Source organism: Pelophylax lessonae (genome assembly GCF_965119305.1).
Source record: "Pelophylax lessonae genome assembly, chromosome: 1".
Lineage (NCBI taxonomy): Eukaryota > Metazoa > Chordata > Amphibia > Anura > Ranidae > Pelophylax > Pelophylax lessonae.
This window is the reverse complement of record NC_138768.1, coordinates 783,281,199-783,307,968: the sequence shown is the minus strand read 5'-3', so window position 1 is coordinate 783,307,968 and position 26,770 is coordinate 783,281,199. Positions and strand designations below refer to the sequence as shown.

General features: G+C 42.6%; 1 protein-coding gene across 1 annotated transcript in view; it reads left to right on the top strand.

The window, feature by feature from the left end:
- The first annotated feature begins 15,121 nt into the window (after positions 1 to 15,121).
- The window catches only part of CLRN2 (clarin 2), a 29,451-nt gene continuing 17,802 nt past the window's right edge, over positions 15,122 to 26,770 (top strand). Inside the window, exon 1 of the mRNA XM_082243602.1 lies at positions 15,122 to 15,584. Coding sequence (XP_082099728.1) covers positions 15,332 to 15,584 — 253 coding nt within the window. The 5' untranslated portion in view covers positions 15,122 to 15,331. The remainder of the gene's footprint in view (positions 15,585 to 26,770) is intronic.

Genomic DNA, 26,770 nt, shown 5'->3' with positions numbered 1-26,770 from the left:
TTTTTTTTGCAATTTTTTTTACCAAACATATGTAGCATAAAACAATTTGGCTGAAAATGTTAAAAAATGTTGATTTTTACATTTTTTTGGGGGGGAATTTCATATAAAAAAAAAGTGAAAATATTGTTATTTTTGCAAAAATTACGCTAATTTTTGTTTATAGCGCATGATCAAAAAAATCACACAGGTGATCAAATACCACCAAAAGAAAGCTCTGTTTGTGGGAAAAAAAGGACATGAAATTCGTTTAGGTACAGCGTCGCACGACCGCGCAATTGTCCGTTAAAGTCACGCAGTAAAAAATCGCAAAAAACCCCTGGTCGGGAAGGGGGTAAAATCTTCCGGGGCTTAAGTGGTTAAAAACTACCCTCCATGTTACTCTATGGCCTCGTGCACACACAGGCTTTTAGGAGCTGTAAGTGACACAGGCGTTTTTAAGCTGTAAAAAAACCCAAGGCCAGCTTGTTCTGGAGCAGAAGCTTTAACCACTTAAGCCCCGGAGGATTTGGCTGCTCAAAGACCAGGGCCTATTTTGCGATTCGGCACTATGTGATTTTAACGGACAATTGCGCGGTTGTGCGAAGCTGTACCCAAATGAAATTGATGTCCGTATTTTCCCACAAACAGAGGTTTCTTTTGGTGGTATTTGATCTCCTGTGCGATTTTTATTTTTTGCGCTATAAACAAAAAAAGAGCGTCAATTTTGGAAAAATAACAATACTTTTCACATTTTTTTATATGAAATTCCCAATAAAAATGTAAAAATCTAAATTTTTTTACATTTTAGGCCAATTTGTTTTCTGCTACATATTTTTGGTAAAAAAAATCGCAATAAGCATATTTTGATGGTTTGCGCAAAAGTTATTGCGTTTACTAACTAAAGGGAAAGATTTATGTCATTTTTATTTTTTATTTTTTTTTAACTAGTAATGGCAGTGATCTGTGATTTATTTTTTTGCGGGACTGCCACGTTGCGCCGGACAGATCGGACCCCTGACTAACATTTTTGACACTTTTGGGGGTACCAGTGACATTACTACAGTAATCAGTGCTATACATATGCACTGTTACTGTAAAAATGACACTGGCAGGGAAGGGGTTAAATTTATTAGAGATCCAGGGGTTAAGTGTGTCCCTGGGGGCGTGCTTCTAACTGTCAAGGGGCGTGGCTTTTGATGTAACCACAGAGACATACAATCCTATATAGCAGGATTGTATAGTCTCTACTGTTACACCAGGGAGAATGACAGGCGGCTTTGTTTACATTAGCCGCCTGCCTTTCTTCCTCTCCAGCGGGAGATCGCAAGTGACCGGCGGACATCAGAGCCACCGGTCACTCGCGCGGGGATGGCCGTAAACGAGCAGGGGTGGGAGCGCGCCTCTGGCGGCGCGCGTTCGCCCCCTACAGGCTCCTGGGTGAGCGATGTAGTACTACGTAGCTTTGCCCAGGAGGGGCTAACCGCCACAGTAAATGTACTTGCGGCGGTCGGCAAGTGGTTAAGCTGTAAAAATGCCCGATGCTGCTAAAGTCCGCATACAGCGTTAGGCCACGTAACAGTGATCAGAAGATCTGTGGTTAGATACCGTGCCCAAGGCTGGAACTCTCAATAGGACTGGACAACACAGACAGCTATGGGGCAACGACTCCTCAAATTATATCCTCCTCAGTGTGTATGGGAAAAATAAACAGAGATGCTCCCATAGTGCATTAAACATTTTAAAACTTTTATTTAGCAAAGCAAGGATTGGTAAAATTGAACACTCACATTTTAAAGATTAAAAGCCAGCATATACTGTAAATTAGCAGCATCAAGCACTTGCTGTGGCGTTCCTGCAGGGTCACTCGTCCGGGAACCCCTGGCTTCTGGGCGGAGACGGGTCGGGTGTAGCTCCGATAAGAGCCGCGAGCCGTAATGTCTTGCACCGTCAGGAAACCACGCCCTACATGTTTCGTCACATATGACGTCTTCTGAGGGCTAATGCTAAGCAAAGCCAAACGTGGCTAAAACGTGCATTAACGCCAATACAAAACGCTTCTATAAGCACGTTTTTACAGCTGCTTTTTCCTGGTGTCAGACCTGGCTTTGCAGCTCGTTTTTTCAAATGCTCTGTGTGCATGAGGACTAAGAAGATTCCATTGTAGATAAAAGTAGGTATAAAAGATTTTGCACTCACATGTCACTGTGCCTATAACCGGCACTATATGTGTACAGCATGTGCCGATAATGACTGTTGCTCCGGCGCTGGCGTGCAATCTACCCCTCACTCTCACCACCAGGCCAGATTGGAAGTGACACGGTATAGTCATAGCATACATTTTCATTTCATAATATCAAAATTGTAATAACAATACATCCAACAGTTAAATTTAACATTACAATATACAATATTAGAGGTCTCTCAACTGTGGCCCTTTGCTAGCATTTATCCGGCCCTTCCAATGATATGAGGCACTATTCTTCCCACTGACACCAACAATGGGCCACTATTTTTTTCACTGCTACCAATGATGGGGAACTATTACTCCCACTAATACCAATAATGGGGCACAACTCCTTCTACTGACTACCAACCCAGAGGCCGTGTTTATTCTCACTGATGCTGGGCCCAGGACATTTTCTACCCTCGTTGACCACAATCTAGGCCCCTAAAGTCTGAAGGATGGTAAATTGGCCCTTTGAAAAGTTAGGAGATCCCCTACAATATAGACTTACTTGAGTGAAATCTCCTCTCATATTATGGATTCTGCCTGTCTTCTGGCCGTCTCTTTCCACAACTTCCTGGATGCTTTGCACTATCCCACTATGCATCCCTGTGTGTTTGGGCTACAACACACACTCCTAGTCCTAGCATAGAGACGAGCTGTCACAGACAGCTCTGGGTCTCGTAGTGATGATTGGGGACTGGGAGGACTGGCTCTCGATATCTGATGGCAGTGATCAGTCACTATATAGCCTGGCCCCTGTTCTCTTTCTCCTCTTGAATGGAGAAAAAGATACATTGCTTCTTTTTCACCTTGCTAGAGGAAAACTATTTAACCTAAACAAATACATAACTAACTAAATAAATACAATAAAGTTAAAATATCTAGATCAGGGTTTTATCTTGGTCAGTGTCAGGGTTAGAGCCAAAGTTAGGGTCATGAACCATGATCAGGGTCAAGGGTTATGCTCAGTGCGTTTTAGGTAGAATTTTGCAAAACAAAAAATAAAAATGAGTATCAGTGTCAGTGTTCTGCCTCCAGTAGGGTATTAATTAAGTTGTTTTTCCTGCAATATCAGATTTGACCACAAGATGGAGCCAGTGGTAAACTTACTGTTTTTGCAGAAACTAGAAACTAATCTTAACAAAATTTCCCATCATTCTTCAGTCTAAGAAAGAGAAACAGGTGCATCCTTGGAACTCAGACTCCATCTTAGAGACTGAAAAAAGGAACCAGCTATCAAAGCACATGTTGTACTAAAACTTGCATCTGCTTGCATTCACTAAAGGCAGCATCGCTGGTGAGAAGTACTTATCGGCATCTACACCTAGCATTGTATTCCTGTATACTTCATATACTGATTATATGTATCTGTATTTGTTTTTTCTCAATAGATTCACTGGACCCTGTTTTGTTAATGAAGCTTCAAAATTGCATCCAGTCTGGCTTATTGCAGATTAGGAGGGTTTAGCTGCATGTCGAGCTACACACAGTGAAACGTGTAGTGGGAACAGAACAGTCAGTGTTAATAATATTTAAAAAAACATCATATCCATTACCATTTACAACCAAATGATGGCTTTGAAAAAAAAAAAACAAAAAAAACTAAGTACAGCTCACTTAGAAAGTAGGTTTTGATGTTATGTGCACTCTTACTAACACATGTCAACGTTTTAAAACTGGTTAAGATTTGTAGGGTATGATGAGGTAGGTGGTGCTGCCTAAAAATGGGTTGATGTGTTGGTGTAAAATTGATGGGGGGATATCTAACACCACAATAAATATAATAAATATGAAAACATAGCATATATCATCAACAATGTAAAAAATATAAAAAGTTCATAAAGTGCAATAGAATATTGGTGGTGGTGATATAATAAGAGGAATATAAATAATATAAATATAAAGTGCTAAAGTGAGCAATAGATGTCTGGCTTAAGTAAAAGAAATCCCAGACTTAAAGAGGAAGTAAACCCTCCTCTACAACTTGTACCTATAGGTAAGCCTATGATAAGGCTTACCTATAGGTACTGTAAATATCTCCTAAACATGTACCGTTTAGGAGATATTTACCTTATATGCAGCCAGTGATGTCACTGGCGCATGCGCTCTGAAGGAACGGCCGATCGTGCCGTTCCTTCAGAGTCCCCTGCCGTGACTGTCAGCTCCCGCACGCGTGCGCGGGAGTGACGTCACCGCGGCTCCGGCCAATCAGATGGCCGGATGCCGCGATCCCGGAAGACGGGCGACTGGACATGTCGCCCGTCATAGAGGTGAGTGAGCGGCACGGTGGGGGCTCGTTCTAAGGTAAGTATTGCATAATGAGCTAGTATGCGATGCATACTAGCTCATTATGGCTTTCTCTTGCAGGGTGGAAAAAAAAAAGAAAAAAATGCACGGGTTTACAACCTCTTTAAATAAATTATAAATATATAAAAATAAATATATATTATGGAAAAAAATGTATATATATATATATATATATATATATATATATAAAAGGTGACTTAAGTGGACAAATATAAATACAAAGTGATGCAGTGTAGTATATATCCAGATAATTGATAAATGATACCGTATGATTAAAATATAAAAAATAAAAAATCAATACTACAATACTAATAAAGATAAATAGTATCAATAGTGTGGTGACTATAATAAGCAATAAATAAATAATACAAAGTCCATAGGGGGATAAGTGGTGGATCAAAAAATTGCTTCAACAATTTTGATGGGTGGTGGTCAAGGTGATCCAGGTGCTGGGAGCCGGGTGAAGAGTGCTCCCCTTCAATATATCCCGCACTCACCAGAGATAAGCACCCCTGCAGGGATAACCAGCCTTTTGGTATCAATATATTCCCTCTGTCAGGCAATTCCTGCGTGCTGGTCTCATAGAAATTGATCCCTGGATCGTCTCCCTCATATATGCAGTGTGTTCAGCAAGATTGAAACAGCCTCATATCTGGTTCCCATCCATCATAGGTATATATGTTTCCAAGATCATATGCAAGAAGAAGGCCTCATATAGTGATGTACCGTTTAAAAATTATGCTTTATTTAGATAAAATAATGTACTCACATAAAAACGTAGGTAAACGAGCAAACCAATGGATTAGGGACCGCAAAACCCTCCTTGGCCATTACTTCCGGGACGCTATGCGTGTCTAGTCAATGACCGGATCTGCGTTCCAGTGGGGCGGAAAAATTCTTTAGAGTGCCCCATCCCTCTCTGCTCCTGGGCAGAAGGGAGCGCATACGTAAGTCGCGCCTGCAAATATAAACAATGTTCAAACCACACATGTGAGGTATCACTGCGATCGTTAGAGCAAGACCAAAAATTCTATCACTAGACCTTCTCTGTAACTCTATGAAGATTTTTATGTACTGTAGTTTGTCGCTATTCCACAAGTGTGCACAATTTTAAAGCATGACATGTTAGGTATCTATTTACTTGGTGTAACACAGGGGCAGACCAGGCCGGGGGCAGGGTGGCAATTCCCCCCCCCCCCCCCAAGCTGATCTGATCCCCCCAAAAAAAGGCCACCGCAGCAGCAGCTCAGTTTAATTTACATGGTGACCGGCCGGCCCCCGAGACCCGTTTGCTCCTTTGCCCGCTATAGTCTGCGCTAGACTGGTTGCTATTCTTGGCTGACATCTAGCAACCAGTAAAGTCACAGTCCCAAGAAGGAAAGCAAGGAGGAGAGGACCCAGCATGTAGAGCGGAGAAGGATCTTCCTCATACTCCTCCGCACCTATTACTGACTGTTTGGCTCCACCCACATCCTCCCTCCATCTTCTACTATGCAGCTGCTGCAGGAGTGAAGGAGAACTGGCTGAATCACTTAATATCACTGACTGACTGTGCCAGCAGGAATCCAGGACCAAACAGAGCAGAGTCAACCTGCTGCTTGAGGTGAGGTCGGGAGCAGAGCAGTGAGTGACATCAAATGTGTCATGTGGAGCGTAATTTTCTTTTGAACAACAAAGGGACTTCCAGCGCTAACTGTGATATCTCTCACTCTCAGGAATGAATAAAGTCAAATTACCGTGTGGTGCTGCTGCTAATTAATGCTGATTCAGCATAAGTCAGTGAATGGGGGGAGGGGCAGCAGCGATATCCCACGGTACATAGTCTACAATGTAACTCAGGCAGGCTTGATGGAAAACCAAAACGGAAAACCAAGATGGACCAAACCTTGAAAAGTTTATTTATAAACAATATATATATATAGTGATGATTAAAACATAATAGAATGTGTTCCAACCCGGATCTGTGGCGTTGCTGGAGGTCACAGGATAACTGAGCCGCTGGGTGAGCCGGAACTGCGTAGATCAGGAGTTCCCAAACTGTGGGTCGGGACCCACTGGTGGGTCGCGAGCTGTGTTTGAGTGGGTCGCGCTGAGCCAGAAATCACTAAGAGCGGCCTGCTTAAATTGTGCTGTGCGAGCCCGCGCAAATTACAGAGAGCCAGAGCAGTTAAATCGTGATGGATTCAGGACCCCGCCCACGCAGTTTATGGAGGCTGGTCTGCATTTCCTGCGAGGAGGATACTTGCATCAGTGAGTACGTATGTGGGCTGTTATGTAGGATATGTTCATGGGATGCAGAGCCAGCTCCTCGGTCCTGCTGGCGGCAGTGGTGGTGGCTAGACTGGCGGCGGGATTCTATCAGCTATAGCGGGCAGAGACGGTGTCATAGGAGGACCAGGTGGCCCAGAGGTGTCAGGAGTTCATGGCAGCTTCTGTGACCCCAGTAGAGGATCTGAAGGAGAAGAGCTAGGACACCAAGACCAGCTCAGAGCTCCTCATCATGGAGACTCTGGGTGAGGTGTGCTGGGCCCTAGAGAGGGCAAACAGGGGCTTCACCTTCACTGTGGACCGCTGGGAGAGAAAGGAGGGTGAGTGCCATATAGCCTGCTGATCACTGTCCTGGGTGGTTGACTTCTGTCCTCTGCCTGCCTTATACTGTCTATGAAGGTGCTGATTACTTACAACTCCGCTTGTATGCCACATGTTTCTGACCCCTCACTTAGAACATCTGGCAAGTGTATTCAATAATAAATTGAAAAATAGTAAATTGATATTTTTAATTTAACATCCCCCTCCCTTTAAAATATGCATTCAATTATTATTTGCATTTATATAGCACCAACTAATTCTGTAGCGCTTTACAATATTCAATTACAAGCAAGTGGGTCCCGAAAAATACCTGTATTCAGAAGTGGGTCTCAGCCCAAAAAAGTTTGGGAAGCCCTGGTGTAGATGATCACAACAGGGAACCAGGCAGGAGGGAGAAGGATCTTATGTGCCAAAAGCAGACCAGACCAGCCGGTAGGGTGGCATGGCTTCCTCCCACCCGATAGTGTGGCTGCTCGCATCGAAGCAGTGTAGACGTGCCGCAGAGCCGCCAACCAGAGGTATCCACAGCATAGGCCGCTACTCGAAAGCGGCGTCAGCAAGCGTCGGGACCCGGCCTGGAAAGCATCAGGGTTGCCGTGACGACATGTTTCTCACTACTGTGCTTTGTCAAAGTCACGGGGGGAACAGCAACCTGAACATTTAAGGTGGAGGAGGGGGCGGACACCCAGTGTCTCAATATCATCATTAACCCCTCAACATCCACTCTTATGAGAATTATAAAAAGGAACATAGATAAAAGCAATTGCTACTGCATAAACAGTTGGTAATGATAGTGGACATATGCATTCAGTACCGGTACAAACATAAAACTGCAAATATGAGAAGGAATAATGAAAAATGCATAAAAAAATGCATAATAAAAACGCATTTAAAAAAAACAAAAATAAATAAATAAATGAATGCAAATACAAATAGAAATGACTGGATGTAAGGATAATAATAATAATGAAATATAAAAAATAAATGTATTGTGACAGGAAGTCAGGTAAATCTGTGGATGTAGTCACAGACAGGAGATACATTTCCACCTGGTTTAGAAAATTCACCAATTACTATAGGGTGTCGGCTGCAGAGGTAGCCAGGACGGCTTAAAGAAGTTGAAAGGCCTTCAGCTGTTCGGAATGAGGAAGTTAAGGGCTCTATAATTTTTCCAAAGGAAGTCTATTGATTGCTGCCTCCTGACGCTGTGTGAGCTGGGGAGAGGAGGACAGTCAGATGTGTGCCTCCCGACGCTGTGAGAGCCTGGGAGAAGGATTGCTGCCTCCTGACGCCGTGTGGGTAGCGGAGGACAATCAGATGTGTGCCTCCCGACGCTGTGTGAGCATGGGAGAAGACCTCCTGAAGCAATGTGCGCTGAGGAGGGTAACAAGTGTGAAGACTACTCAAGGTGAGGTCTGGACTATTTCTATGTGAAAAGAAATAAATGAACTGTTTGCTATGTGAAGAGACAAGCAAAGGAATGGTTGCTATGTGAAGAGACAAACAAAGGAATGTGTTCTATGTGAAGAGTAAAGGGACATGTTCAATGGACATTTGTTGTGTGAAGAGAAAAACATGGACTATTGAGTGTCTGCTGTAGGATCAGCAAAGTCTGCCCAACAGTAGGTTGGAGACAGACTTCCTTAGGTAGGTTCCTGTATGTGAGAAGGTAGCCGCCCACAGTGGCAAGGATTTATTTTGTGTTTTATTTTTATTTTGATGTTTTTGACGCTTGCAGTCTGGTGAAGAAAATTGCATGAATAAACCAAACTGTTGTTTGCAACCACTTCTCGGCTATCTCCCTGTGTAACTAACCCCCCCAAGGGGTCATCCACACCCGCCACCGAGCTAATCAATCTCACAGTATATATATATGTATATATATATATATATATATATATATATATATATATATATATATAAACGCACAGACTGATTACACTATTGTGTGTACCTCCAACTCCTCATTCAAGCCCCCAGGGGCCAAGGACCCAAATTTAAATATCCAAAAGGTCTCCCTCTTACATAAGAGGGAGAATCTCTCATTGTCAGTCAAGGTGCCTTTAGGGATGGATTCTATAGCCATTACCTCAAGCGCCTTAAGATCTTTTTTGTGGGCTTGTAGGAAGTGGGGGGGGGGGGGGAGGCTATGTTTATCGCACCCTTTGTGGATTAACCTCCGGTGTTCACCTATCTGGGTTCGCATTCACAACGACTGGCCCCCTATCGGACATTAGAACGTTCTTTGACAATCGAACAGGGGTGTTCCAATGCAGGAAGAGGGGCTGTCTAACATGCCAGTTCATCAAACATGGACGGAACACGATCTGCGATGGGTCAGGCAGGGAATGCCAGATCAAGCTGTTCATCACTTGCTCCACTGACTATGTGGTGTACGTTTTGAAGTGCCCATGTAATTTATTATATGTAGGACGGACTATAAGAACAATGCGAACACCGGAGGTTAATCCACAAAGGGTGCGATAAACATAGCGTCCCCCGCCACTTCCTACAAGTCCACAAAAAAGATCTTAAGGCGCTTCAGGTAATGGCTATAGAATCCATCCCTAAAGGCACCTTGACTGACAATGAGAGATTCTCCCTCTTATGTAAGAGGGAGACCTTTTGGATATTTAAATTTGGGTCCTTGGCCCCTGGGGGCTTGAATGAGGAATTGGAGGTACACACAATAGTGTAATCAGTCTGTGAGGTTTTTTTTTATATATATATATACATATATTTTTTATATTTCATTATTATTATTATCCTTACATCCAGTCATTTCTATTTGTATTTGCATTTATTTATTTATTTATTTATTGTTTTTTATGCGTTTTTATTATGCATTTTTTTATGCGTTTTTCATTATTCCTTCTCATATTTGCAGTTTTATGTTTGTACCAGTACTGAATGCATATGTCCACTATCATTACCAACTGTTTATGCAGTAGCAATTGCTTTTATCTATGTTCCTTTTTATAATTCTCATAAGAGTGGATGTTGAGGGGTTAATGATGATATCGAGACACTGGGTGCCCACCCCCTCCTCCACCTTAAATGTTCAGGTTGTTCTTCCCCCGTGACTTTGACAAAGCACAGTAGTGAGAAACATGTCGTCACGGCAACCCTGATGCTTTCCAGGCCGGGTCCCGACGCTTGCTGACGCCGATTCCGAGTAGCGGCCTACGCTGTGGATACCTCTGGTTGGCGGCTCTGTGGCACGTCTACACTTCTTCGGTGCGAGCATCCACACTATCGGGTGGGAGGAAGCCACGCCACCCTACCGGCTGGTCCGGTCTGCTTTTGGCACATAAGATCCTTCTCCCTCCTGCCTGGGTCCCTGTTGTGATCATCTACACAGTTCCGGCTCACCCAGCGGCTCGGTCAAACTGTGACCTCCAGCAACGCCACAGATCCGGTTTGGAACACATTCTATTATGTTTTAATCATCACTATATATATATTGTTTATAAATAAACTTTTCAAGGTTTTCCATCAAGCCTGCCTGAGTTACATTGTAGACTATGTACCGTGGGATAGCGCTGCTGCCCCTCCCCCCATAATTTTCTTTTGTCTGTTCTTTCTTTCTTTCTCCATCCCTCTTTCTCTATTACTCATTTTCTCTCTCCATCCATCCCTCTTTCTTTTTCTCTCCCTCCATCCCTCTCCATCCATCCCTCTTTCTTTCTCTCTCCCTTCATCCCTCTTTCTTTCTCTCTCCCTCCATTCCTCTCTCTCCATCCCTCTTTCTTTTTATCTTCCTCCATCCATCTTTCTTTATTTTTTTATCACTCCATTTCTCTTTTTTTCTCTCTCCTTCCATCACTTTTTCTCTCTCCCTTCATCCCTCTTTGTTTCTTTTTCTCTCTCCCTCCATCTCTCTCCCTCCAACCATTTTTCTTTTATCTATTCTTTCACTCTTTCTTTCTCCATCCCTCTTTCACTATTACTCTCTTTCTCTCTCCCTCCATCCATCTTTCTATCTCTCTCCCTCCATCCCTCTTTTTTCTCTCTCTCTCTCCCTCCATCCCTTTTTCTTTTTCTCTCCCTCTAGCCCTCTCACTCCATCCCTCTTCCTTTATTTCTCTCTCCCTCCCTCTCCATCCATCCCTCATTCTTTCTCTCTCCCTCCATCCCTCTTACTTTCTCTCTCCCCCCATCCCTCTCCATCCATCCCTTTTTCTTTCTCTCTCCCTCCATCCCTCTTTCTTTCTTTCTTTCTTTCTTTCTTTCTTTCTTTCTTTCTTTCTTTCTTTCTTTCTTTCTTTCTTTCTTTCTTTCTTCTTTCTTTCTTTCTTTCTTTCTTTCTTTCTTTCTCTCTCTCCCTGTATCCCTCTTTATTCCTCTCTCCCTCCATCCCTCTTTCTTTTTCTATCCCTCCATCCCTCTTTCTCTCTCCCTCCATCCCTCTCTCTCCATCCCTTTTTCTTTTTATCTTCTCCCATCCGTCTTTCTTTATTTCTTTCTCCCTCCATCTCTTTTTCTTTCTCTCTCCCTCCATCACTCTTTCTCTCTCCCTCCATCCCTCTTTGTTTCTTTTTCTCTCTCCATCCATCCTTCTCCCTCCAACCATTTTTCTTTTGTCTATTCTTTCTTTCTTTTTCCATCGCTCTTTCTCTCTCTCTCATCCCTCTTTCTTTCTCTCTCTCTCTATGTCCCTCTTTCTTTTTTTTCTCCCTCCATCCTTTTTTCTTTCTTTCTCTCTCCATTCTTCTTTCTTTCTCTCTCCCGCCATCCCTATTTCTCTCTCCCTCCATCCCTCTTACGTTTGTTCTTTCTTTCTCTTTTATCTCTCCCTCCATCCCTCTTTCTTTCTCTCTTTCTCCATCCCATTTCTTTCTTTTACTCTTTCTCTCTCTCTCCATCCATCCATCCAACCTCTTTCTTTCCCTATCCCTCTTTCCCTCTCCCTCCATCCCTCTCCCTTCATCACTTTTTTCTTTCTCTCTCTCTCTCCATCCCTCTTTCTTTCTCTCTCCCGCCATCCCTTTTTCTTTCTTTCTCCATCCCATTTCGTTCTTTTACTCTTTCTCTCTCTCTCCCTCCATCCCTCTTTCTTTTTCTCTCGTTCCAACCCTCTCTTTATTTCTTTCTTACATTCCTTCTCTATTTATTTCTACCTCTCCCTCAATCCCTTTTTATTTTTCTCTCCCTCCATCCCTCTTTCTTTCTCTCACTCTCAATCCCTCTTTCTTTTTCTCTCCCTCCATCCCTTTCACTTCTTCCCTTCTCTCTCTCTTGCCCTCCATCCCTCTTTCTTTTTCTCTCTCTTTCTCCCTCCATCCCTTATTCTTCTCTCTCTCTCTCTCTCTCTCTCTCCTTTCCTCTTTCTCTCTCTCACCCTCCATCCCTCTTTCTCTCCCTCTTCTTTCTACTTCTTTCTTTCTTTCTTATTCCATCCCTTGTTTCCATCTCTTTTCTCTATTACTCGCTTTCTCTCTCCCTCCACCCCTCTTTTTCCTCTTACTTTCTCTCTCCCTCCATCCATCCCTCTTTATTTCCCTATCCCTCTTTCCCTCTACCTCCATCCCTCTCCCTTCATCCCTTTTTTCTTTCTTACTCTCTACATCCCTCTTTCTTTCTCTCTCCCTCCATCTCTTTTATTTTTCTCTCCCTCAATCCATCTTTCTTTCTCTCTCTCCCATCCATCCCTCTTTCTTTCCCTATCCCTCTTTCCCTCTCCCTTCATCACTTTTTTCTTTCTCTCTCTCTCCATCCCTCTTTCTTTCACTCTCCCTCCATCCCTTTTTCTTTCTTTCTCCATCCCATTTCTTTCTTTTACTCTTTCTCTCTCTCTCCCTCCATCCCTCTTTCTTTTTCTCTCGTTCCAACCCTCTCTTTATTTCTTTCTTACATTCCTTCTCTATTTATTTCTACCTCTCCCTCAATCCCTTTTTATTTTTCTCTCCCTCCATCCCTCTTTCTTTCTCTCACTCTCAATCCCTCTTTCTTTTTCTCTCCTTCCATCCCTTTCACTTCTTCCCTTCTCTCTCTCTTGCCCTCCATCCCTCTTTCTTTTTCTCTCTCTTTCTCCCTCCATCCCTTATTCTTTCTCTCTCTCACCCTCCATCCCTCTTTCTCTCCCTCTTCTTTCTACTTCTTTCTTTCTTTCTTATTCCATCCCTTGTTTCCATCTCTTTTCTCTATTACTCGCTTTCTCTCTCCCTCCACCCCTCTTTTTCCTCTTACTTTCTCTCTCCCTCCATCCATCCCTCTTTATTTCCCTATCCCTCTTTCCCTCTACCTCCATCCCTCTCCCTTCATCCCTTTTTTCTTTCTTACTCTCTACATCCCTCTTTCTTTCTCTCTCCCTCCATCTCTTTTATTTTTCTCTCCCTCAATCCATCTTTCTTTCTCTCTCTCCCATCCATCCCTCTTTCTTTCCCTATCCCTCTTTCCCTCTCCCTTCATCACTTTTTTCTTTCTCTCTCTCTCCATCCCTCTTTCTTTCACTCTCCCTCCATCCCTTTTTCTTTCTTTCTCCATCCCATTTCTTTCTTTTACTCTTTCTCTCTTTCTCCCTCCATCCCTCTTTCTTTTTCTCCTTCTCTCTCCCCATCCATTCATCTTTGTTTCTCCCTCTCCCTCAATCCCTTTTTATTTTTCTCTCCCTCCACCCCTCTTTCTTTCTCTCGCTCTCAATCCCTCTTTCTTTTTCTCTCCCTCCATCCCTTTCACTTCTTCCCTTCTCTCTCTCTCTCTTTCTTTTTCTCTCCCTCCATCCCTTTTTCTTTCTCTCTCTCTCTCTCTCCATCCTTCTCTCTCTCTCTCGCCCTCCATCCCTCTTTCTTTTTCTCTCTCTCCATCCCTTTTTTCTCTCTCTCCCTCTCCTTCCCTCTTTCTTTCTCCCTCCATCCCTTATTCTTTCTCTCTCTCTCTCCTTCCCTCTTTCTTTCTCTCTCTCACCCTCCATCCCTCTTTCTCTCCCTCTTCTTTCTACTTCTTTATTTCTTTCTCTTTCTTTATGTTTCCATCCCTTGTTTCCATCTCTTTTTTCTATTACTCGCTTTCTCTCTCCCTCCACCCCTCTTTTTCTCTTACTTTCTCTCTCCCTCCATCCCTCTTTTTCTCTCTCTCTCTCTCTCCCTCCATCCATCCCTTTTTTCTCTCTTCCTCTCTATCTCCATCCCTTGTTTTTTCTCTCAGGTTTCTCTCAGGCAGGTGGTTAACCATCAACATGCTAGGGCAGAAGTCTATCAACACGTGTATCTGCATGACTGCACAGTGGGGCACTACCACTGACTCACAATGATGTTGATTTGAAGGGAAGGATGTCAATCTCCTAGGGAATGGGATATTGGTGGGTTATGCACCAGGCCAGAGGCAGCAGGAGGAGTACAGGGGCAGAGGCCTTTTAAGAGACCTTACAAATTAAGCCCCCCCCCCCCCTGAAAAAAGTTCTGCGGATGCCCATGGCCTTGACTGAAAAAAGGTTGAGAAACACTGCCATAGCAGACCTTGTTGAAGTAATAGACTCATAAAAGTTGGGGCCTGCGAGGTGATGGAGGCCAGTGAGGCCCAGAGTTGAGCAGGCCACATAATAAATGATAGTAGTGGGTGGTGCTTGGAGTGCAATTTAGACTGATGTTTCACACAATTCCACAGGCAAAGAGAATAAAGAGGGAACAGGGTTGGATACTGTAGCCTGCTCAGTAGGTTTGATCCTCAGAATAATATCAATGTTAAGCAGGTCACAATCTAACGCTTCTAGCCCCACCCGCAATGGAATTTGCCAGGTAGAATGGTATTTGGCATTACCATGGTGTTTGTGGAAGGCCTAAGCACCCCTGGGGAAACGCACTTTTTAATAAATTATAGATATAAAAAATAAAAAAAACTGCTATGCACTACCTGTACTAAATAATAGTATTTTGCCTAGCTAAGTAAACCTGCAGCCTATTAAAGTCTGGTGCTTGTATAAAGCGGCTGTCACCTGAGTATTTAAAGAGAAGACAATGAAAGAGTTCTATGAAACACTATCAGAGGCCTGGAGATAGGGTTACTGCCTCTAGGATTCAGCCTACACCTACGTGTCTCTCACCTGAAGATCTTCATTGCAAGATGCCCTTTTGCATGGAGTCTGAGTCACGGAAAGTGCTGCAAATCAACCCCCGATCCTCATACTGAAGCCAGGCAAATTGTGTCAGAAAATGGAATACCACACGGGGGTACATATGGGAATATGCATGGCTGGTAACAAGTGGTATTGTTGCTGCATGGCAGCTTAGGATGCCCGGGTGCTTCAAGAAAACCATATTCTCCCTGGCTGCTGCTTGTAGTTTTACATCTTTTGTGCTGATAATTGTTGCCATGGCGACTCAGAAATGGATGACTGGGAAGATTCTGTGTCAGACTGGAGTAGACCTGGTCAATGCTTCAGATCCAGAGCTGGTGAAGTTTATTGGGGACATCTACTATGGGCTCTTCGAAGGTGGCAAAGTACGGCAGTGTGGACTGGGAAAAAGAACGTTTACATTTAAAGGTAAATTTTTATATAATTCATTCAAAAATAATTAAAGAATATGTAAACCTAAAAGGTAATATCCCTGATATGTGCCTGTGGTACCATGTACTTGTCTATAAGTATCCTGTTCTCTTTGTATTGCTTCCTTTGTGTAGAATCCCTGGTGTTCCTGCCAGTCCTTCTGCGTTCCTATAAAAAAAACTGACCACGCTAGGCATGGGAGCATAGCATGGTCACTTTTCTGGCGGTGTTGGGAACTTAGCCTGCTCTCCTAAATGATCAGACAGGTGCCGGTACACCCTCCAGACCAATCATTCACTGGGAAGATCAGTGTGCTACTGCTTAAAGGGACATCTTCTCAATAAAGTATAGGGGGCAAAGAAAAACCTGACAAGGGTTTAAGGCAGGGGTCTTCAAACTATGGCCCTCCAGTTATTCAGGAACTACAATTCCCATCATGCCTAGTCATATCTGTGACTGTCAGAGTTTTACAAAGCCTCATGGGACATGTAAATCCCCAACAGCTGAAGGGCCGTAGTTTGAAGATCTGTGGATTAAGGGCTGGTTCACACCACTTGCGGTCCAGTGTGCTTTTTTTTATGCATCAAAAACGCATGCATAGTAGGTTATATAATTTCCAATGACATAGGTCACACCAGTGTGGTCAGTTCCAGTGCGTTCCACCAGAAAAAAAAAGTAGAACATGCTGCATTCTTTTGCACTGAACTGTACTGCAACACAATAAAATCCATAAAAAGCAAACGATAAAAGCACATCGGAACACACCTAAACACACCAAAAATGCACCGGAATGTACATGTCCTTATTTAAAGTGAAGAAAAAAAGGGGAAAAAATCTAAATTCATTAAAAATGCATCGGAACTCAAATATATATTCTACATAATGTATATATAACTCAAAACCACACATGCAGAAATGCTTCCAGACTATGTTTCTTTGGTGTGAACCGGCCCTAAGCCCCTGTTTACACTGGTGCGGCTTGTCAAGCGATTTGACAGTTCCAAATCGCATGACAAGTTGCACCCTATTGTTGTTAGTGGAACCATTCAAATTGCCACAACTCCCACTTTGCAGTGCCGCACTGATTTGAAAAAAAGGTTCCTGCACTGGTTTTTTTGCGATTTCAGGTGTGACTTGCATAGCCATCATGAAGTGGCACAGATGTCAGCCAAGTAGCACCTGAAATCGCGCTGAAGTAGCACGATTTCAAAGTAGCATCAATGTAAACCAGGGCTTAGACATTAAGTCATCACTATTCATCATTACATCACTATTTTATACAAAATGAAAAAAAAAAGTGAGCTTTAGATATACAGGACTTTTAGCTGGCCATAGACCATGCGTTTTTTTCAAGCTGAGCAAAAAAATTAACAGATTCCTCTATACACAAAATACAAGGAGGATGGAAGAATCCCCTCGCTGGGAAATTGTATTCTGACAGTGGGACTTTTTCAGATTAAAGGCGTAACTCCACTTTTGTTGAGAAAAAAACATTCCCCTCTGGGTGATCTCTGTACATTTCAAGGATATTAACAAACTTTGTTGCAGAGTCTTACCTTTTGTTTTTCTGAAGAATTCATTGTTTGTTTGTTCAAACGGGAGTGGTTTCATAATAATCTATCACCTGTGGCAGCTGCAGGGCTCTAATGAGGAAATATGCTGGGCCTGCATCCCTTTAGACGTGTTCCTATTGGGATTATCTCACCAAAAATCAAATTTTTGTTGCAGGGGATGCCAGAAATCTGACTTATATCTAATGCCTCGTACATACAATCAGATAATCGGACAAATTATCGTTCGTATTTTGTTGCATGATACTAGTATCAAATTCAACAATGGGTACTAAATGTATGATTTTTTTTTTTTTTCATACGATTCTGGAAAAGCTTCCTGGTTGCGTAGCTATGTATCTGATAATGCAAAACAAAAACAATGGCAGCCAGGCCTTTTCTGGGTTATTTTAGTGTTTCTGATCATGCGCAGTCTTTGTCTATCGATTTTTATCGGACGCATACTGTACTGATTAAACGATTTTCATTCACTAGGCTAACGTACGACAAAAGTTTTCGTATTTGTCCCTTCGGATTTTGTTGGACGAAATATTGTGATCGGCTGTTGAAAGCTGTGTACTAAAGATCAGATTATCGTGCGATCAATTCGAAAGCGATTTTTTACGTAAGATTATCTGATCGTGTTTATGAGGCATTAGTCAGACTTCTGGGAAAATTGGTGAGCCAATCACACAAGCAGGAAATTATGTTTCTGGGGTGTGGTCAGTACACATTCTGTGTACAGAACACCTCCAGGTAGCCATATTGCATTGCATTTTCAGAAATGATTTGTGTCGCAATTGTATACACTATATTATTTTTCTTTATTTGCTGATTTTTTTTCCCAACGAAAGTCGAGTTATACTTTAATAATAAAGCAGCTGCAGCTGATTGGCTGTAAGATTGAGGAATGTTTTCCAGCATGTCCTTTAATTAATTAAACAATAGACGTCGGCTGAGCAGAGACAGCCACATACTGATTGGAATTTAGCCAGTTCCTGTTGAACCAGACAAATTTGTGCATGGTCAGCTTTAAGAATGAGCCAAATATATTGAATCTGAATGACCATTTGTTATATGTCCATCAAAAGTGGATTATAGATTACAATTTATGTAAAAAAGAATTAATTGATAATTTTTGGGTGATTAAAAAATAACATTTGAAGATGTACAGTAGGAGAAAGCTAAAATTAATTTCCATTCAAAAATGTTGAAAGGGTTAGAAATATTGTTAGTATTTTATTAATATTGTTATAAACATTTTGAAGATCTCTTCTCACAGGAAGTCACCCTGTCACACCATTGAACGCAGACTTTGAACCTTCCCTAATCTTATGCTGGCCGTACACTATATGAAAAATTGGTCGAATTCTAAAAGATTTGAACAATGGGCCGATTTTTCAATAGTCAGTGGATAACAAACTATAATCTTTTTTAAATTTTCAGAGCCAAAAAATCGATTGAAAAGTTTAAAATATTTTTAACTGATTGAACGAAATTTGTAACGTTAGTGGCTTTCATGCACAGTAAAAAATCCTTTGATTTTTAGTGTGCATGTGCAAGAAAACTTTAACCTGGAAGTAAACTAATTCGTTAACGAAACATACAGATGCAACGATCTTTTTCGTCAACACAAGCACAAATATACATTCTTATAATGGCTTTCTTCTCCAGTACTTGCTGTATTGCCATGATGCCAAGCATTGCTATGGCAATGGTCCGCTCATCCACATGATCCATACTGGATGGAAAGCTTCTGGGAATGCTGATATGTTACACCACACAAAATCAACTAAAACAAGGAAGGGATGTAGAAAGGTTAATTTTATTTTATTTCCTCATTTCCTTTCTAATGTGACCAAATTGAAGGATAAACCGATTAATTTTACGTCCAGTGAATGATTATCTTTTGAAATTTGATAGCTAAGAGATGGTAGTATCTTTAGCACTTCCGAAAACTGTTTTGTTTTTTCAAAAATGCTATCAACCGATTTTTCACATATTACCTATATGAACAGCAATAGAGATTCAAGACATTAACCACTTAAGCCCCGGAGGATTTGGCTGCTAAAAGACCAGGGTTTTTTTTGCGATTTTTTACTGCGTGACTTTAACGGACAATTGCGCGGTCGTTCGACGCTGTACCTAAACGAATTTGACATCCTTTTTTCCCACAAACAGAGCTTTCTTTTGGTGGTATTTGATCACCTGTGCGATTTTTTGATCATGCGCTATAAACAAAAAAAAAGCGTCAATTTTGCAAAAATAACAATATTTTTCACATTTTTTTATATGAAATTCCCTAAAAAAAATGTAAAAATCAAAATTTTTTAACATTTTCGGCCAATTTGTTTTATGCTACATATGTTTGGTAAAAAAAAATTGCAAAAAGCGTATTTTTATTGGTTTGCGCAAAAGTTATCGCGTTTACTAACAAAGGGAAAGATTTTTGTCATTTTTGGTGTTTTTTTTTTAACGCGTAATGGCGGCGATCTGCGATTTTTTTTTCGGTACTGCGACATTGCGGCGGACAGATCGGACCCTTGACTGACATTTTTGACACTTTTGGGGGTACCAGTGACATTACTGCAGTAATCAGTGCTATACATATGCACTGTTACTGCAAAAATGACACTGGCAGGGAAGGGGTTAACTTTATTGGACAGGGAGGGGTTAAGTGTGTCCTAGGGGCGTGATTCTAACTGTGCAGGGACATTGCTATTGGTGTAAAAACAAAGATCAACGGTCCTACATAGTAGAACCGTCTGATCTTCATTTTTACACCAGGGAGAATGACGGGCGGCTTGTTTGCATAAGCCGCTCCGCCTTTCTCCCTTCACCGGAGCGATCGTAGTGTGACCGGCGGACATCGAGTCCGCCGGTCACACGCACTGACTTGTCTGTGAACGAGCCGCGCCGGGCGCGCGCCCGCCCGCAATTGGCTCGCAAGTCAGTGACAGGCGAGTGACGTACCCATACGTCACTCTGCCTGGCCGGGGCTGACCGCTGCAGTATATAGTCGTGCGGCGGTCGGCAACCGGTTAAAAAAATAAAAATAAAAAATTGTTGGATATGGGATTCACTTTCTGCTTGATGACAATACACAAAGCATGTTGTAAGACTCCTCTACTTTAAATTAAGGTAGTGAACAGAATAGCCAACAGTAAAGGCCCGTACACACGATAAGAAAATCTGAAGGGAAATTTCGTCCGACGACCGATCTGCCGATTTTCGGATTGTTAGTATGGTGCTTTCGACAGCCAACAAAATCCTGATGTGCAGGCTATAAAATTTTTGTCGTCCGTCAAAACAATTTCTCATTAGTCTCATTAGTACAGATTTAGATGGAGCAAGACTAGGCATGCTCAGAGATAAAAGAACACATACAAAACAATCCAGCACATAACATCACTTCTGAAGTAGAATCCTGTCGTACGGGTAAATTCGTATGAAAATAACCTCTCCACTTCCCACATCAGACTAGCATGCCACAAAAAATGGACGACAGATCGTTCGGTAATCTGATCGTGTGTACGGGGCTTTAGGCTCCGTTCAAATATCGCCGCGATTCTACCCGCGATTCCGAATCATAGCAAATCGCCTGGCGCCCACGCGATTCCCGTCACTTCCAATGGCCCCCCAAATGCGGTATGATTTTGCTGCAATTGTTGCCCGACAAATTGCGGTAAAATCCTACGAACAGAATGGCGGGACGTCTGTTGCCCAAAATAAGTTCTTGTACTTTTTATGGACGATTTTACCACGATTCGTGGGTCGACAATCACGGCAAAATCGTGCCACGTTTGGGATGCCATTGGAAGTGACAGGAATTGCACGGGCATCCCGCGATTTGCCGTGATTGAGAATCGCGGCGAGTATCAAGATCTCCCCACCCACATTCCAAGCCCTGTTTCTTCCCACTTTGGGATCTCTATCCTCTTGCTCCAAGCGTGCTCTCACACTCAGACAAAAGTTGCATTCTTCAAAATGTAACAATAGTTAGAAATCCAATAGGGACAGTAGGACCTCCTTGTAATTGCCGTAGCAGGTATGTAGGCCCGGGAAATCCAGCTGAGAGATCTCTCTGAGCAAGGGCATGGTTAGTTGTCTATTTATTTTTTTTTAAGCATTGATATGGCAGAAATACCCAAATGTGTTATTACCTAAATAGAATTAATTTTGAATTAGACAAACTACATGATGTTCCAAATAGAATAGTTCCTGGAATTCATAAAAAGTGTTGTAGATGCTTCCTTGAATTCATAGTGTCATTGATACTTCCTGTAAATTATAAAGAGTATTGTGGATACTTCCTGGAATCATAAAGAGTGTTGTTGATACTTCCTGGAATTCATAAAAAGTGCCCTATATGTTTTCTGGAATTCATAAAGGGTATCGTAGAAACTTCCTGGAATCATAAACAGTGTTGTAAGTACTTCCTGGTATTCATAAAGCATATCATAGATACTTCTTGATATTCATAGAGAATTTTGCAAATACTTCCTGTAATCCATGAAGGGGATAGTAGATACTCCCAGGAATTCATAAAGAGTGTTGTGAAGACAACCTGGTATCATAAAGTGTGTCGTTGGTACTCTCTCAAATTCATATAGAGTGTTGTAGATACTTCCTGGAATTCATATAGAGTGTTGTAGATACTTCCTGGAATTCATATAGAGTGTTGTAGATACTTCCTGGAATTCATATAGAGTATTGTAGATACTTCCTGGAATTCATATAGAGTGTTGTGGTTACTTCTTGGAATTCATAAAGAATTTTGCAGATACTTCCTGGAATTTATTAAGAGTAAAGTGGATATTCCATGGAATCATGAAGAGTGTCATAGATACTCCCTGGAATTCATAAAAAGTGTCATAGATACATCTGTAGGGACTTCCTGGGATTCATAAAGAGTGTTGTAGATGCTTCTTGGGATTCATAAAGCATGTCATAGTCACTTTATGAAATTCATAAAGATTGTAACAGATACTCCCTGGTATCATAAAGAGTGTCGTTGGTACTCTCTTGAATTCATTTAGAGCAGCCGTCATTAAATGGCAGCCCAAGAACGGACTGCATGATAATTCCACTCGGACTTTCAGGCCGCCACCTACGGGCAGTCATTGGTTTGCTGGGACAGCAGGTGTCCCAGCAACCAGTGGTGTCCTGTGTGTGCGCCAGGCCCCCCTCCTTCTTACTGCGGCTCCCGGCTCACTCCCAGCCGGGCCGCGAATAGGGGCGTGATGTCACGTGCACGCCCGCCCCCCTGCTCCTGACTGCGACTCCCTTTCAGAGCATGGAGAAGATTCTAGGAGACAGGCAGTTACTCTAGGAGAGCTGGACGGGGCCATAGAAGGTCCTTAACCCATCAGCAGGACCGGTATCTACTCCTTTGTGCAAGGAGGAACAGGATGAGCACAGCCAGAACCCTACAAAAGGCCACTGGTATGAATGTCTCTGACCAAAGAATCAGAAACAGACTTTATGAGGGTGGCCTGAGGGCCCGACGTCTGGCATTGTGCAGCTTGATTGGCATTTGCAATTGAACACTAGAATTGGCAGGTCCGTCACTGTCGCCCTGTGCTTTTCACAGATGAGAGCAGGTTCACCCTGAGCACATGTGACAGATGTGAAAGGGTCTGGAGAAGCCATGGAAAATGTTATGCTGCCTGTAACATCGTTCAGCATGACCGGTTTGGTGGTGGGTCAGTGATGGTCTGGCGAGGCATATCCAGAGGGATGCACAGACCTCCACAGGCTAGACAATGGCACCCTGACTGCCATTAGGTATCGGGATGAAATCCTTGGACTCATTGTCAGACCCTTCACTAGTGCAGTGGGTCCTGGGTTCCTCCTGGTGCACGACAATGCCTAGCCTCATGTGGCAACAGTATGCAGCCAGTTCCTGGAGGATGAAGGAATTGTCACCATTGAATGGCCCCCACGCTCGCCTAACCTAACTCCAATAGAACACCTCTCGGACATTATGTTTTGGTCCATCCGATTCCCCCAGGTTGCACCTCAGTCTGTTCAGGGGCTCAGTGATGCCCTGGTCCAGATCTGGGAGGAAATATCCCAGGACACCATCTGTCGCCCCATTAGGAGCATGCCCCAACGTTGTCAGGCATGCATACAAGCATGTGTGGGCCATACAAACTACTGAGTACCATTTTGAGTTGAAACTTCAGCAAAATGGACTAGCCTGCTGCATCATTTTTTCACTTCATTTTCGGGGTATCTTTGAATTCAGCCCTCTGTAGGTTGATAATTTTCATTTCCATCAAACGATGTGGCATCCTTCCATTTCTAACACATTACCCAGTCCATAACAGTATAGGTATACAGCATGAGATTTTTCCCCATTGAAATCTGATGTGTTTTTAAAGAGTTCCTTAAAAAAATTTTGAGTAGTGTATATATAAAATTTCAGAGAATGTGTTAAGGTAAAAAACCTTTTACCTTTACAACTACTTTAAATCTACTTTAAAGCAGGCTCGACGTAAAAGCAACATAACCAAGTATGCAGCATATTTTTAGGCATCCTAGAGAGTGAATATAAATATTTTGAATTTGATTCCTAGCACTTCCTGTTCACATGGAAGGTCTTTTCCCCTGAGATATTTAACTGATGACAGTCATCTTATTAGTTATGTCATTAGTACCACATTTATTTAGCATTTGCTGCAAATTAGATAAACAAGCCAACAAGTGGTCATATCTCTCACTAGACATTCAGGCAGGATTCATTGCTGCATGCATTTCTGCAACGTGCGACATTCTGAATTGCACCCCAATGCACCTTTTTTGGTGCTTTTTGATTCAATAGGCAGCCCATTCAAATGAAGCATTAATATTCTTACATTAACACACCACAATGATGTAAATGGGACCCTAAGGTCCTGGATTTACTTTCTACCAGAGACACATTTCCTCTCAACTAACTCCCACATGATCGCATCATGCTTGTCTCTTGGATTCTTAATAATGAGCATAAATACCTGGGGAGTGCAGCTCCTAGAATGTGATGAGAGAAAAGAGAAGCAAAAAGTATCATAGCCAGCTATATATATATATATATATATATATATATTGTAAGGGATTAGCTCGGTGGTAGGCGTATGGGTGACCCCTTTGGGGTGCGTTTTCACAGAGAGATAGCCGATTAGAGGTTGAAAACAAGACTGATTTATTCATGCAATTTACTTAACACAATTGCAAGCATCAAAACAGCCAAAATAAAATAAAAGACAAAATAAATCCTTGCCTCTGTGGGCGGCTACCTTCTCACGCTGGAACCTACCTAAGAAGTCTTCCCAACCTACTGTTGGGCCGACACTGCTGATCCTACAGCAGACACTCAAATGTCCATTTGTTTGCTTTTCACACAGCACAAACATTGTCCATTGAACATGTCCCTTTGTTTTCTTTCACACAGAAACACTTCGTCTTCTCACCTTTGAGACGTCTTCACTCTTGGTTACCCTCCTTAGCTTCACATCGCTTTAGGGGGTCTTCTCCCATGCTCACCAGCTTGTCGGGAGGCACACATCCGACTGTCCCCCTCTCCCAGCCCACACGGCGACAGGAGGCAGCAGTCCTTCTCCCATGCCCACACGGCGTCGGGAGGTACACGTATGTCTGCCTTCCTCTCCCAGCCCACACGGCGACAGGAGGCAGCACTCAATAGATTTTCTCTGGACAAATTATAGAGGCCTTGATCTCCTCATTCTGAACAGCTGAATGGTTTTCAACTTCCTGCTGGCTCTTTTTGCAGCCAACACCCTATAGTATCAGTGAACTTTTCAAAGCAGGTGGGAATGTGTCTCCTCTCAGTGACTACATTCCCAGATTTACCTGACTTCCTGTCACATACCCCCCCCTCTTGTTTCAACCCTAGGGTTGGGACACATATTTCCAGGCACGCATGTGTCAGGCACTGCTGACTCACTGATAAGCCTCCTATTATCCTCAAGCTTCCGGATGAAACTGTTTGTCATCTTCACTGACAGATTTCTCATAAATGCCACACAGTTTGTCTCTCATCTCATATACACATTCTTCAACTGCATTTTTGGCATAATTTTGCTCCTTCTCGTTTCTGTCATCTTCATTGACAGCTTTCTCATAAATGTCAGACAGCTTGTCCCTCATAACCGTCTGTCCAATCCACCATGGAGGACCGTGATCCATAGGCAACTCAATTGGGCTAGTCTTAAGGTCTTCAACATTCTTAAGACGCCTCTCTCTGCAATCCATAAATGTTTTCCACAAAACTTTGAGAACCTTTGCTTCACTAAGCTTTGTTCCAAGTAGGGACTCTTGACATCCCTCTGTGACTTGAGTTGCCTCTCCATACAGCTGTACACAATCATTGACTTTTTGTTGTAAAAGGGAATGATCTTCCTTCTTGAGCTTTGCTTGCTCTAAGATGCTGTGCAGAGGATTTTCCAATTGAGACAACAGGCTGTCACACATTTCTTCAAAGTGACCCCTGTTCCTTTTCCCAGAGATATCAATATCATTCAAACATTTCATATTCATAGGCAGATCTGAAGCATTTGCACTCATCAACTTCTTAAACTTTTCGCCCTCCTGAGCGAGTCGCAGTAAAGGCCTACTATTTGATTTGATATTCAGTTTATATTTCTTGCCAAACTCTTCACAGAAGTAGCCAACCAGAACATCATCAACTTTCCTTCCACCAACATAGGGGTTAAAGGCAACAACACAGTTGAACCCAGCGATCTGGGTGGTATCCATTATAGACCTCCTCTCTGCATCAGTGAAGAAGCATGGAACTGCAACACATTCTTTTACAGGTTTCTTCAATGCACTTTCTGCTGAACTATTTGACCGCTCAAGGTCACCTAGTTCCTTTTCTCTATCTGAATTCCACATGGAATGTATCTCAAGATCACGATCAAATTTCTGCCACCTGTCTTTCACCAGTTCCATTTTGGAAATATTCCCTGAAAGGCACTTGAACTTAATTTGCTTCACGTTTTCATCAACAGCCTTAGTTTTCTCCACTAGGTGGCGTTTGCTTTTTTCTCCCAGATTTATATCACTTGCTTTAGTTTTCTCCGCTTTAGTTTTCTCCACTAGGTTTTCAGCCTGAACTGAGAAAACATCACATTTCTTACACAGCTCCTTTGTTTGCTGAAGTTTTTGAAGGAACGGTTTATTCCACAGGGGTGATTCAAGCCACATGTCATCACATTTCTGAGGCTCACTCAGGACAGACCCCAAAACACTGATCCTTTTAAAAACTGCATCAGGCACACTATCCCCTCTTTGGGACAGATCCTCTGTTGCCTGTAATTCCTCTTCCAGTTCCTGCAATGGAATCTTCATCTCTTCTACTTGCTGTTCTAAGACTCGCTTAGACTCTTCTAGCTCCTGAACGCTTTTCACAACATCATCCTTGGAGCTGACCAATTCTTCCATTTTTGTACGCAGCTGTTTGTTAACACTTTCTAGTTCAGCCTTACACTCTAGAGCTTCCTCCAAAGAGCGAGCCAAGAACAGGGCTTTGCTCTCGTTATCACGCACCTCCGTTTCTGCACGTGCGCGTTCTTCTGCATATTTTGCAGACACAGTCTTCTCTTCACCAAGCATCTGATCAAACTTCTT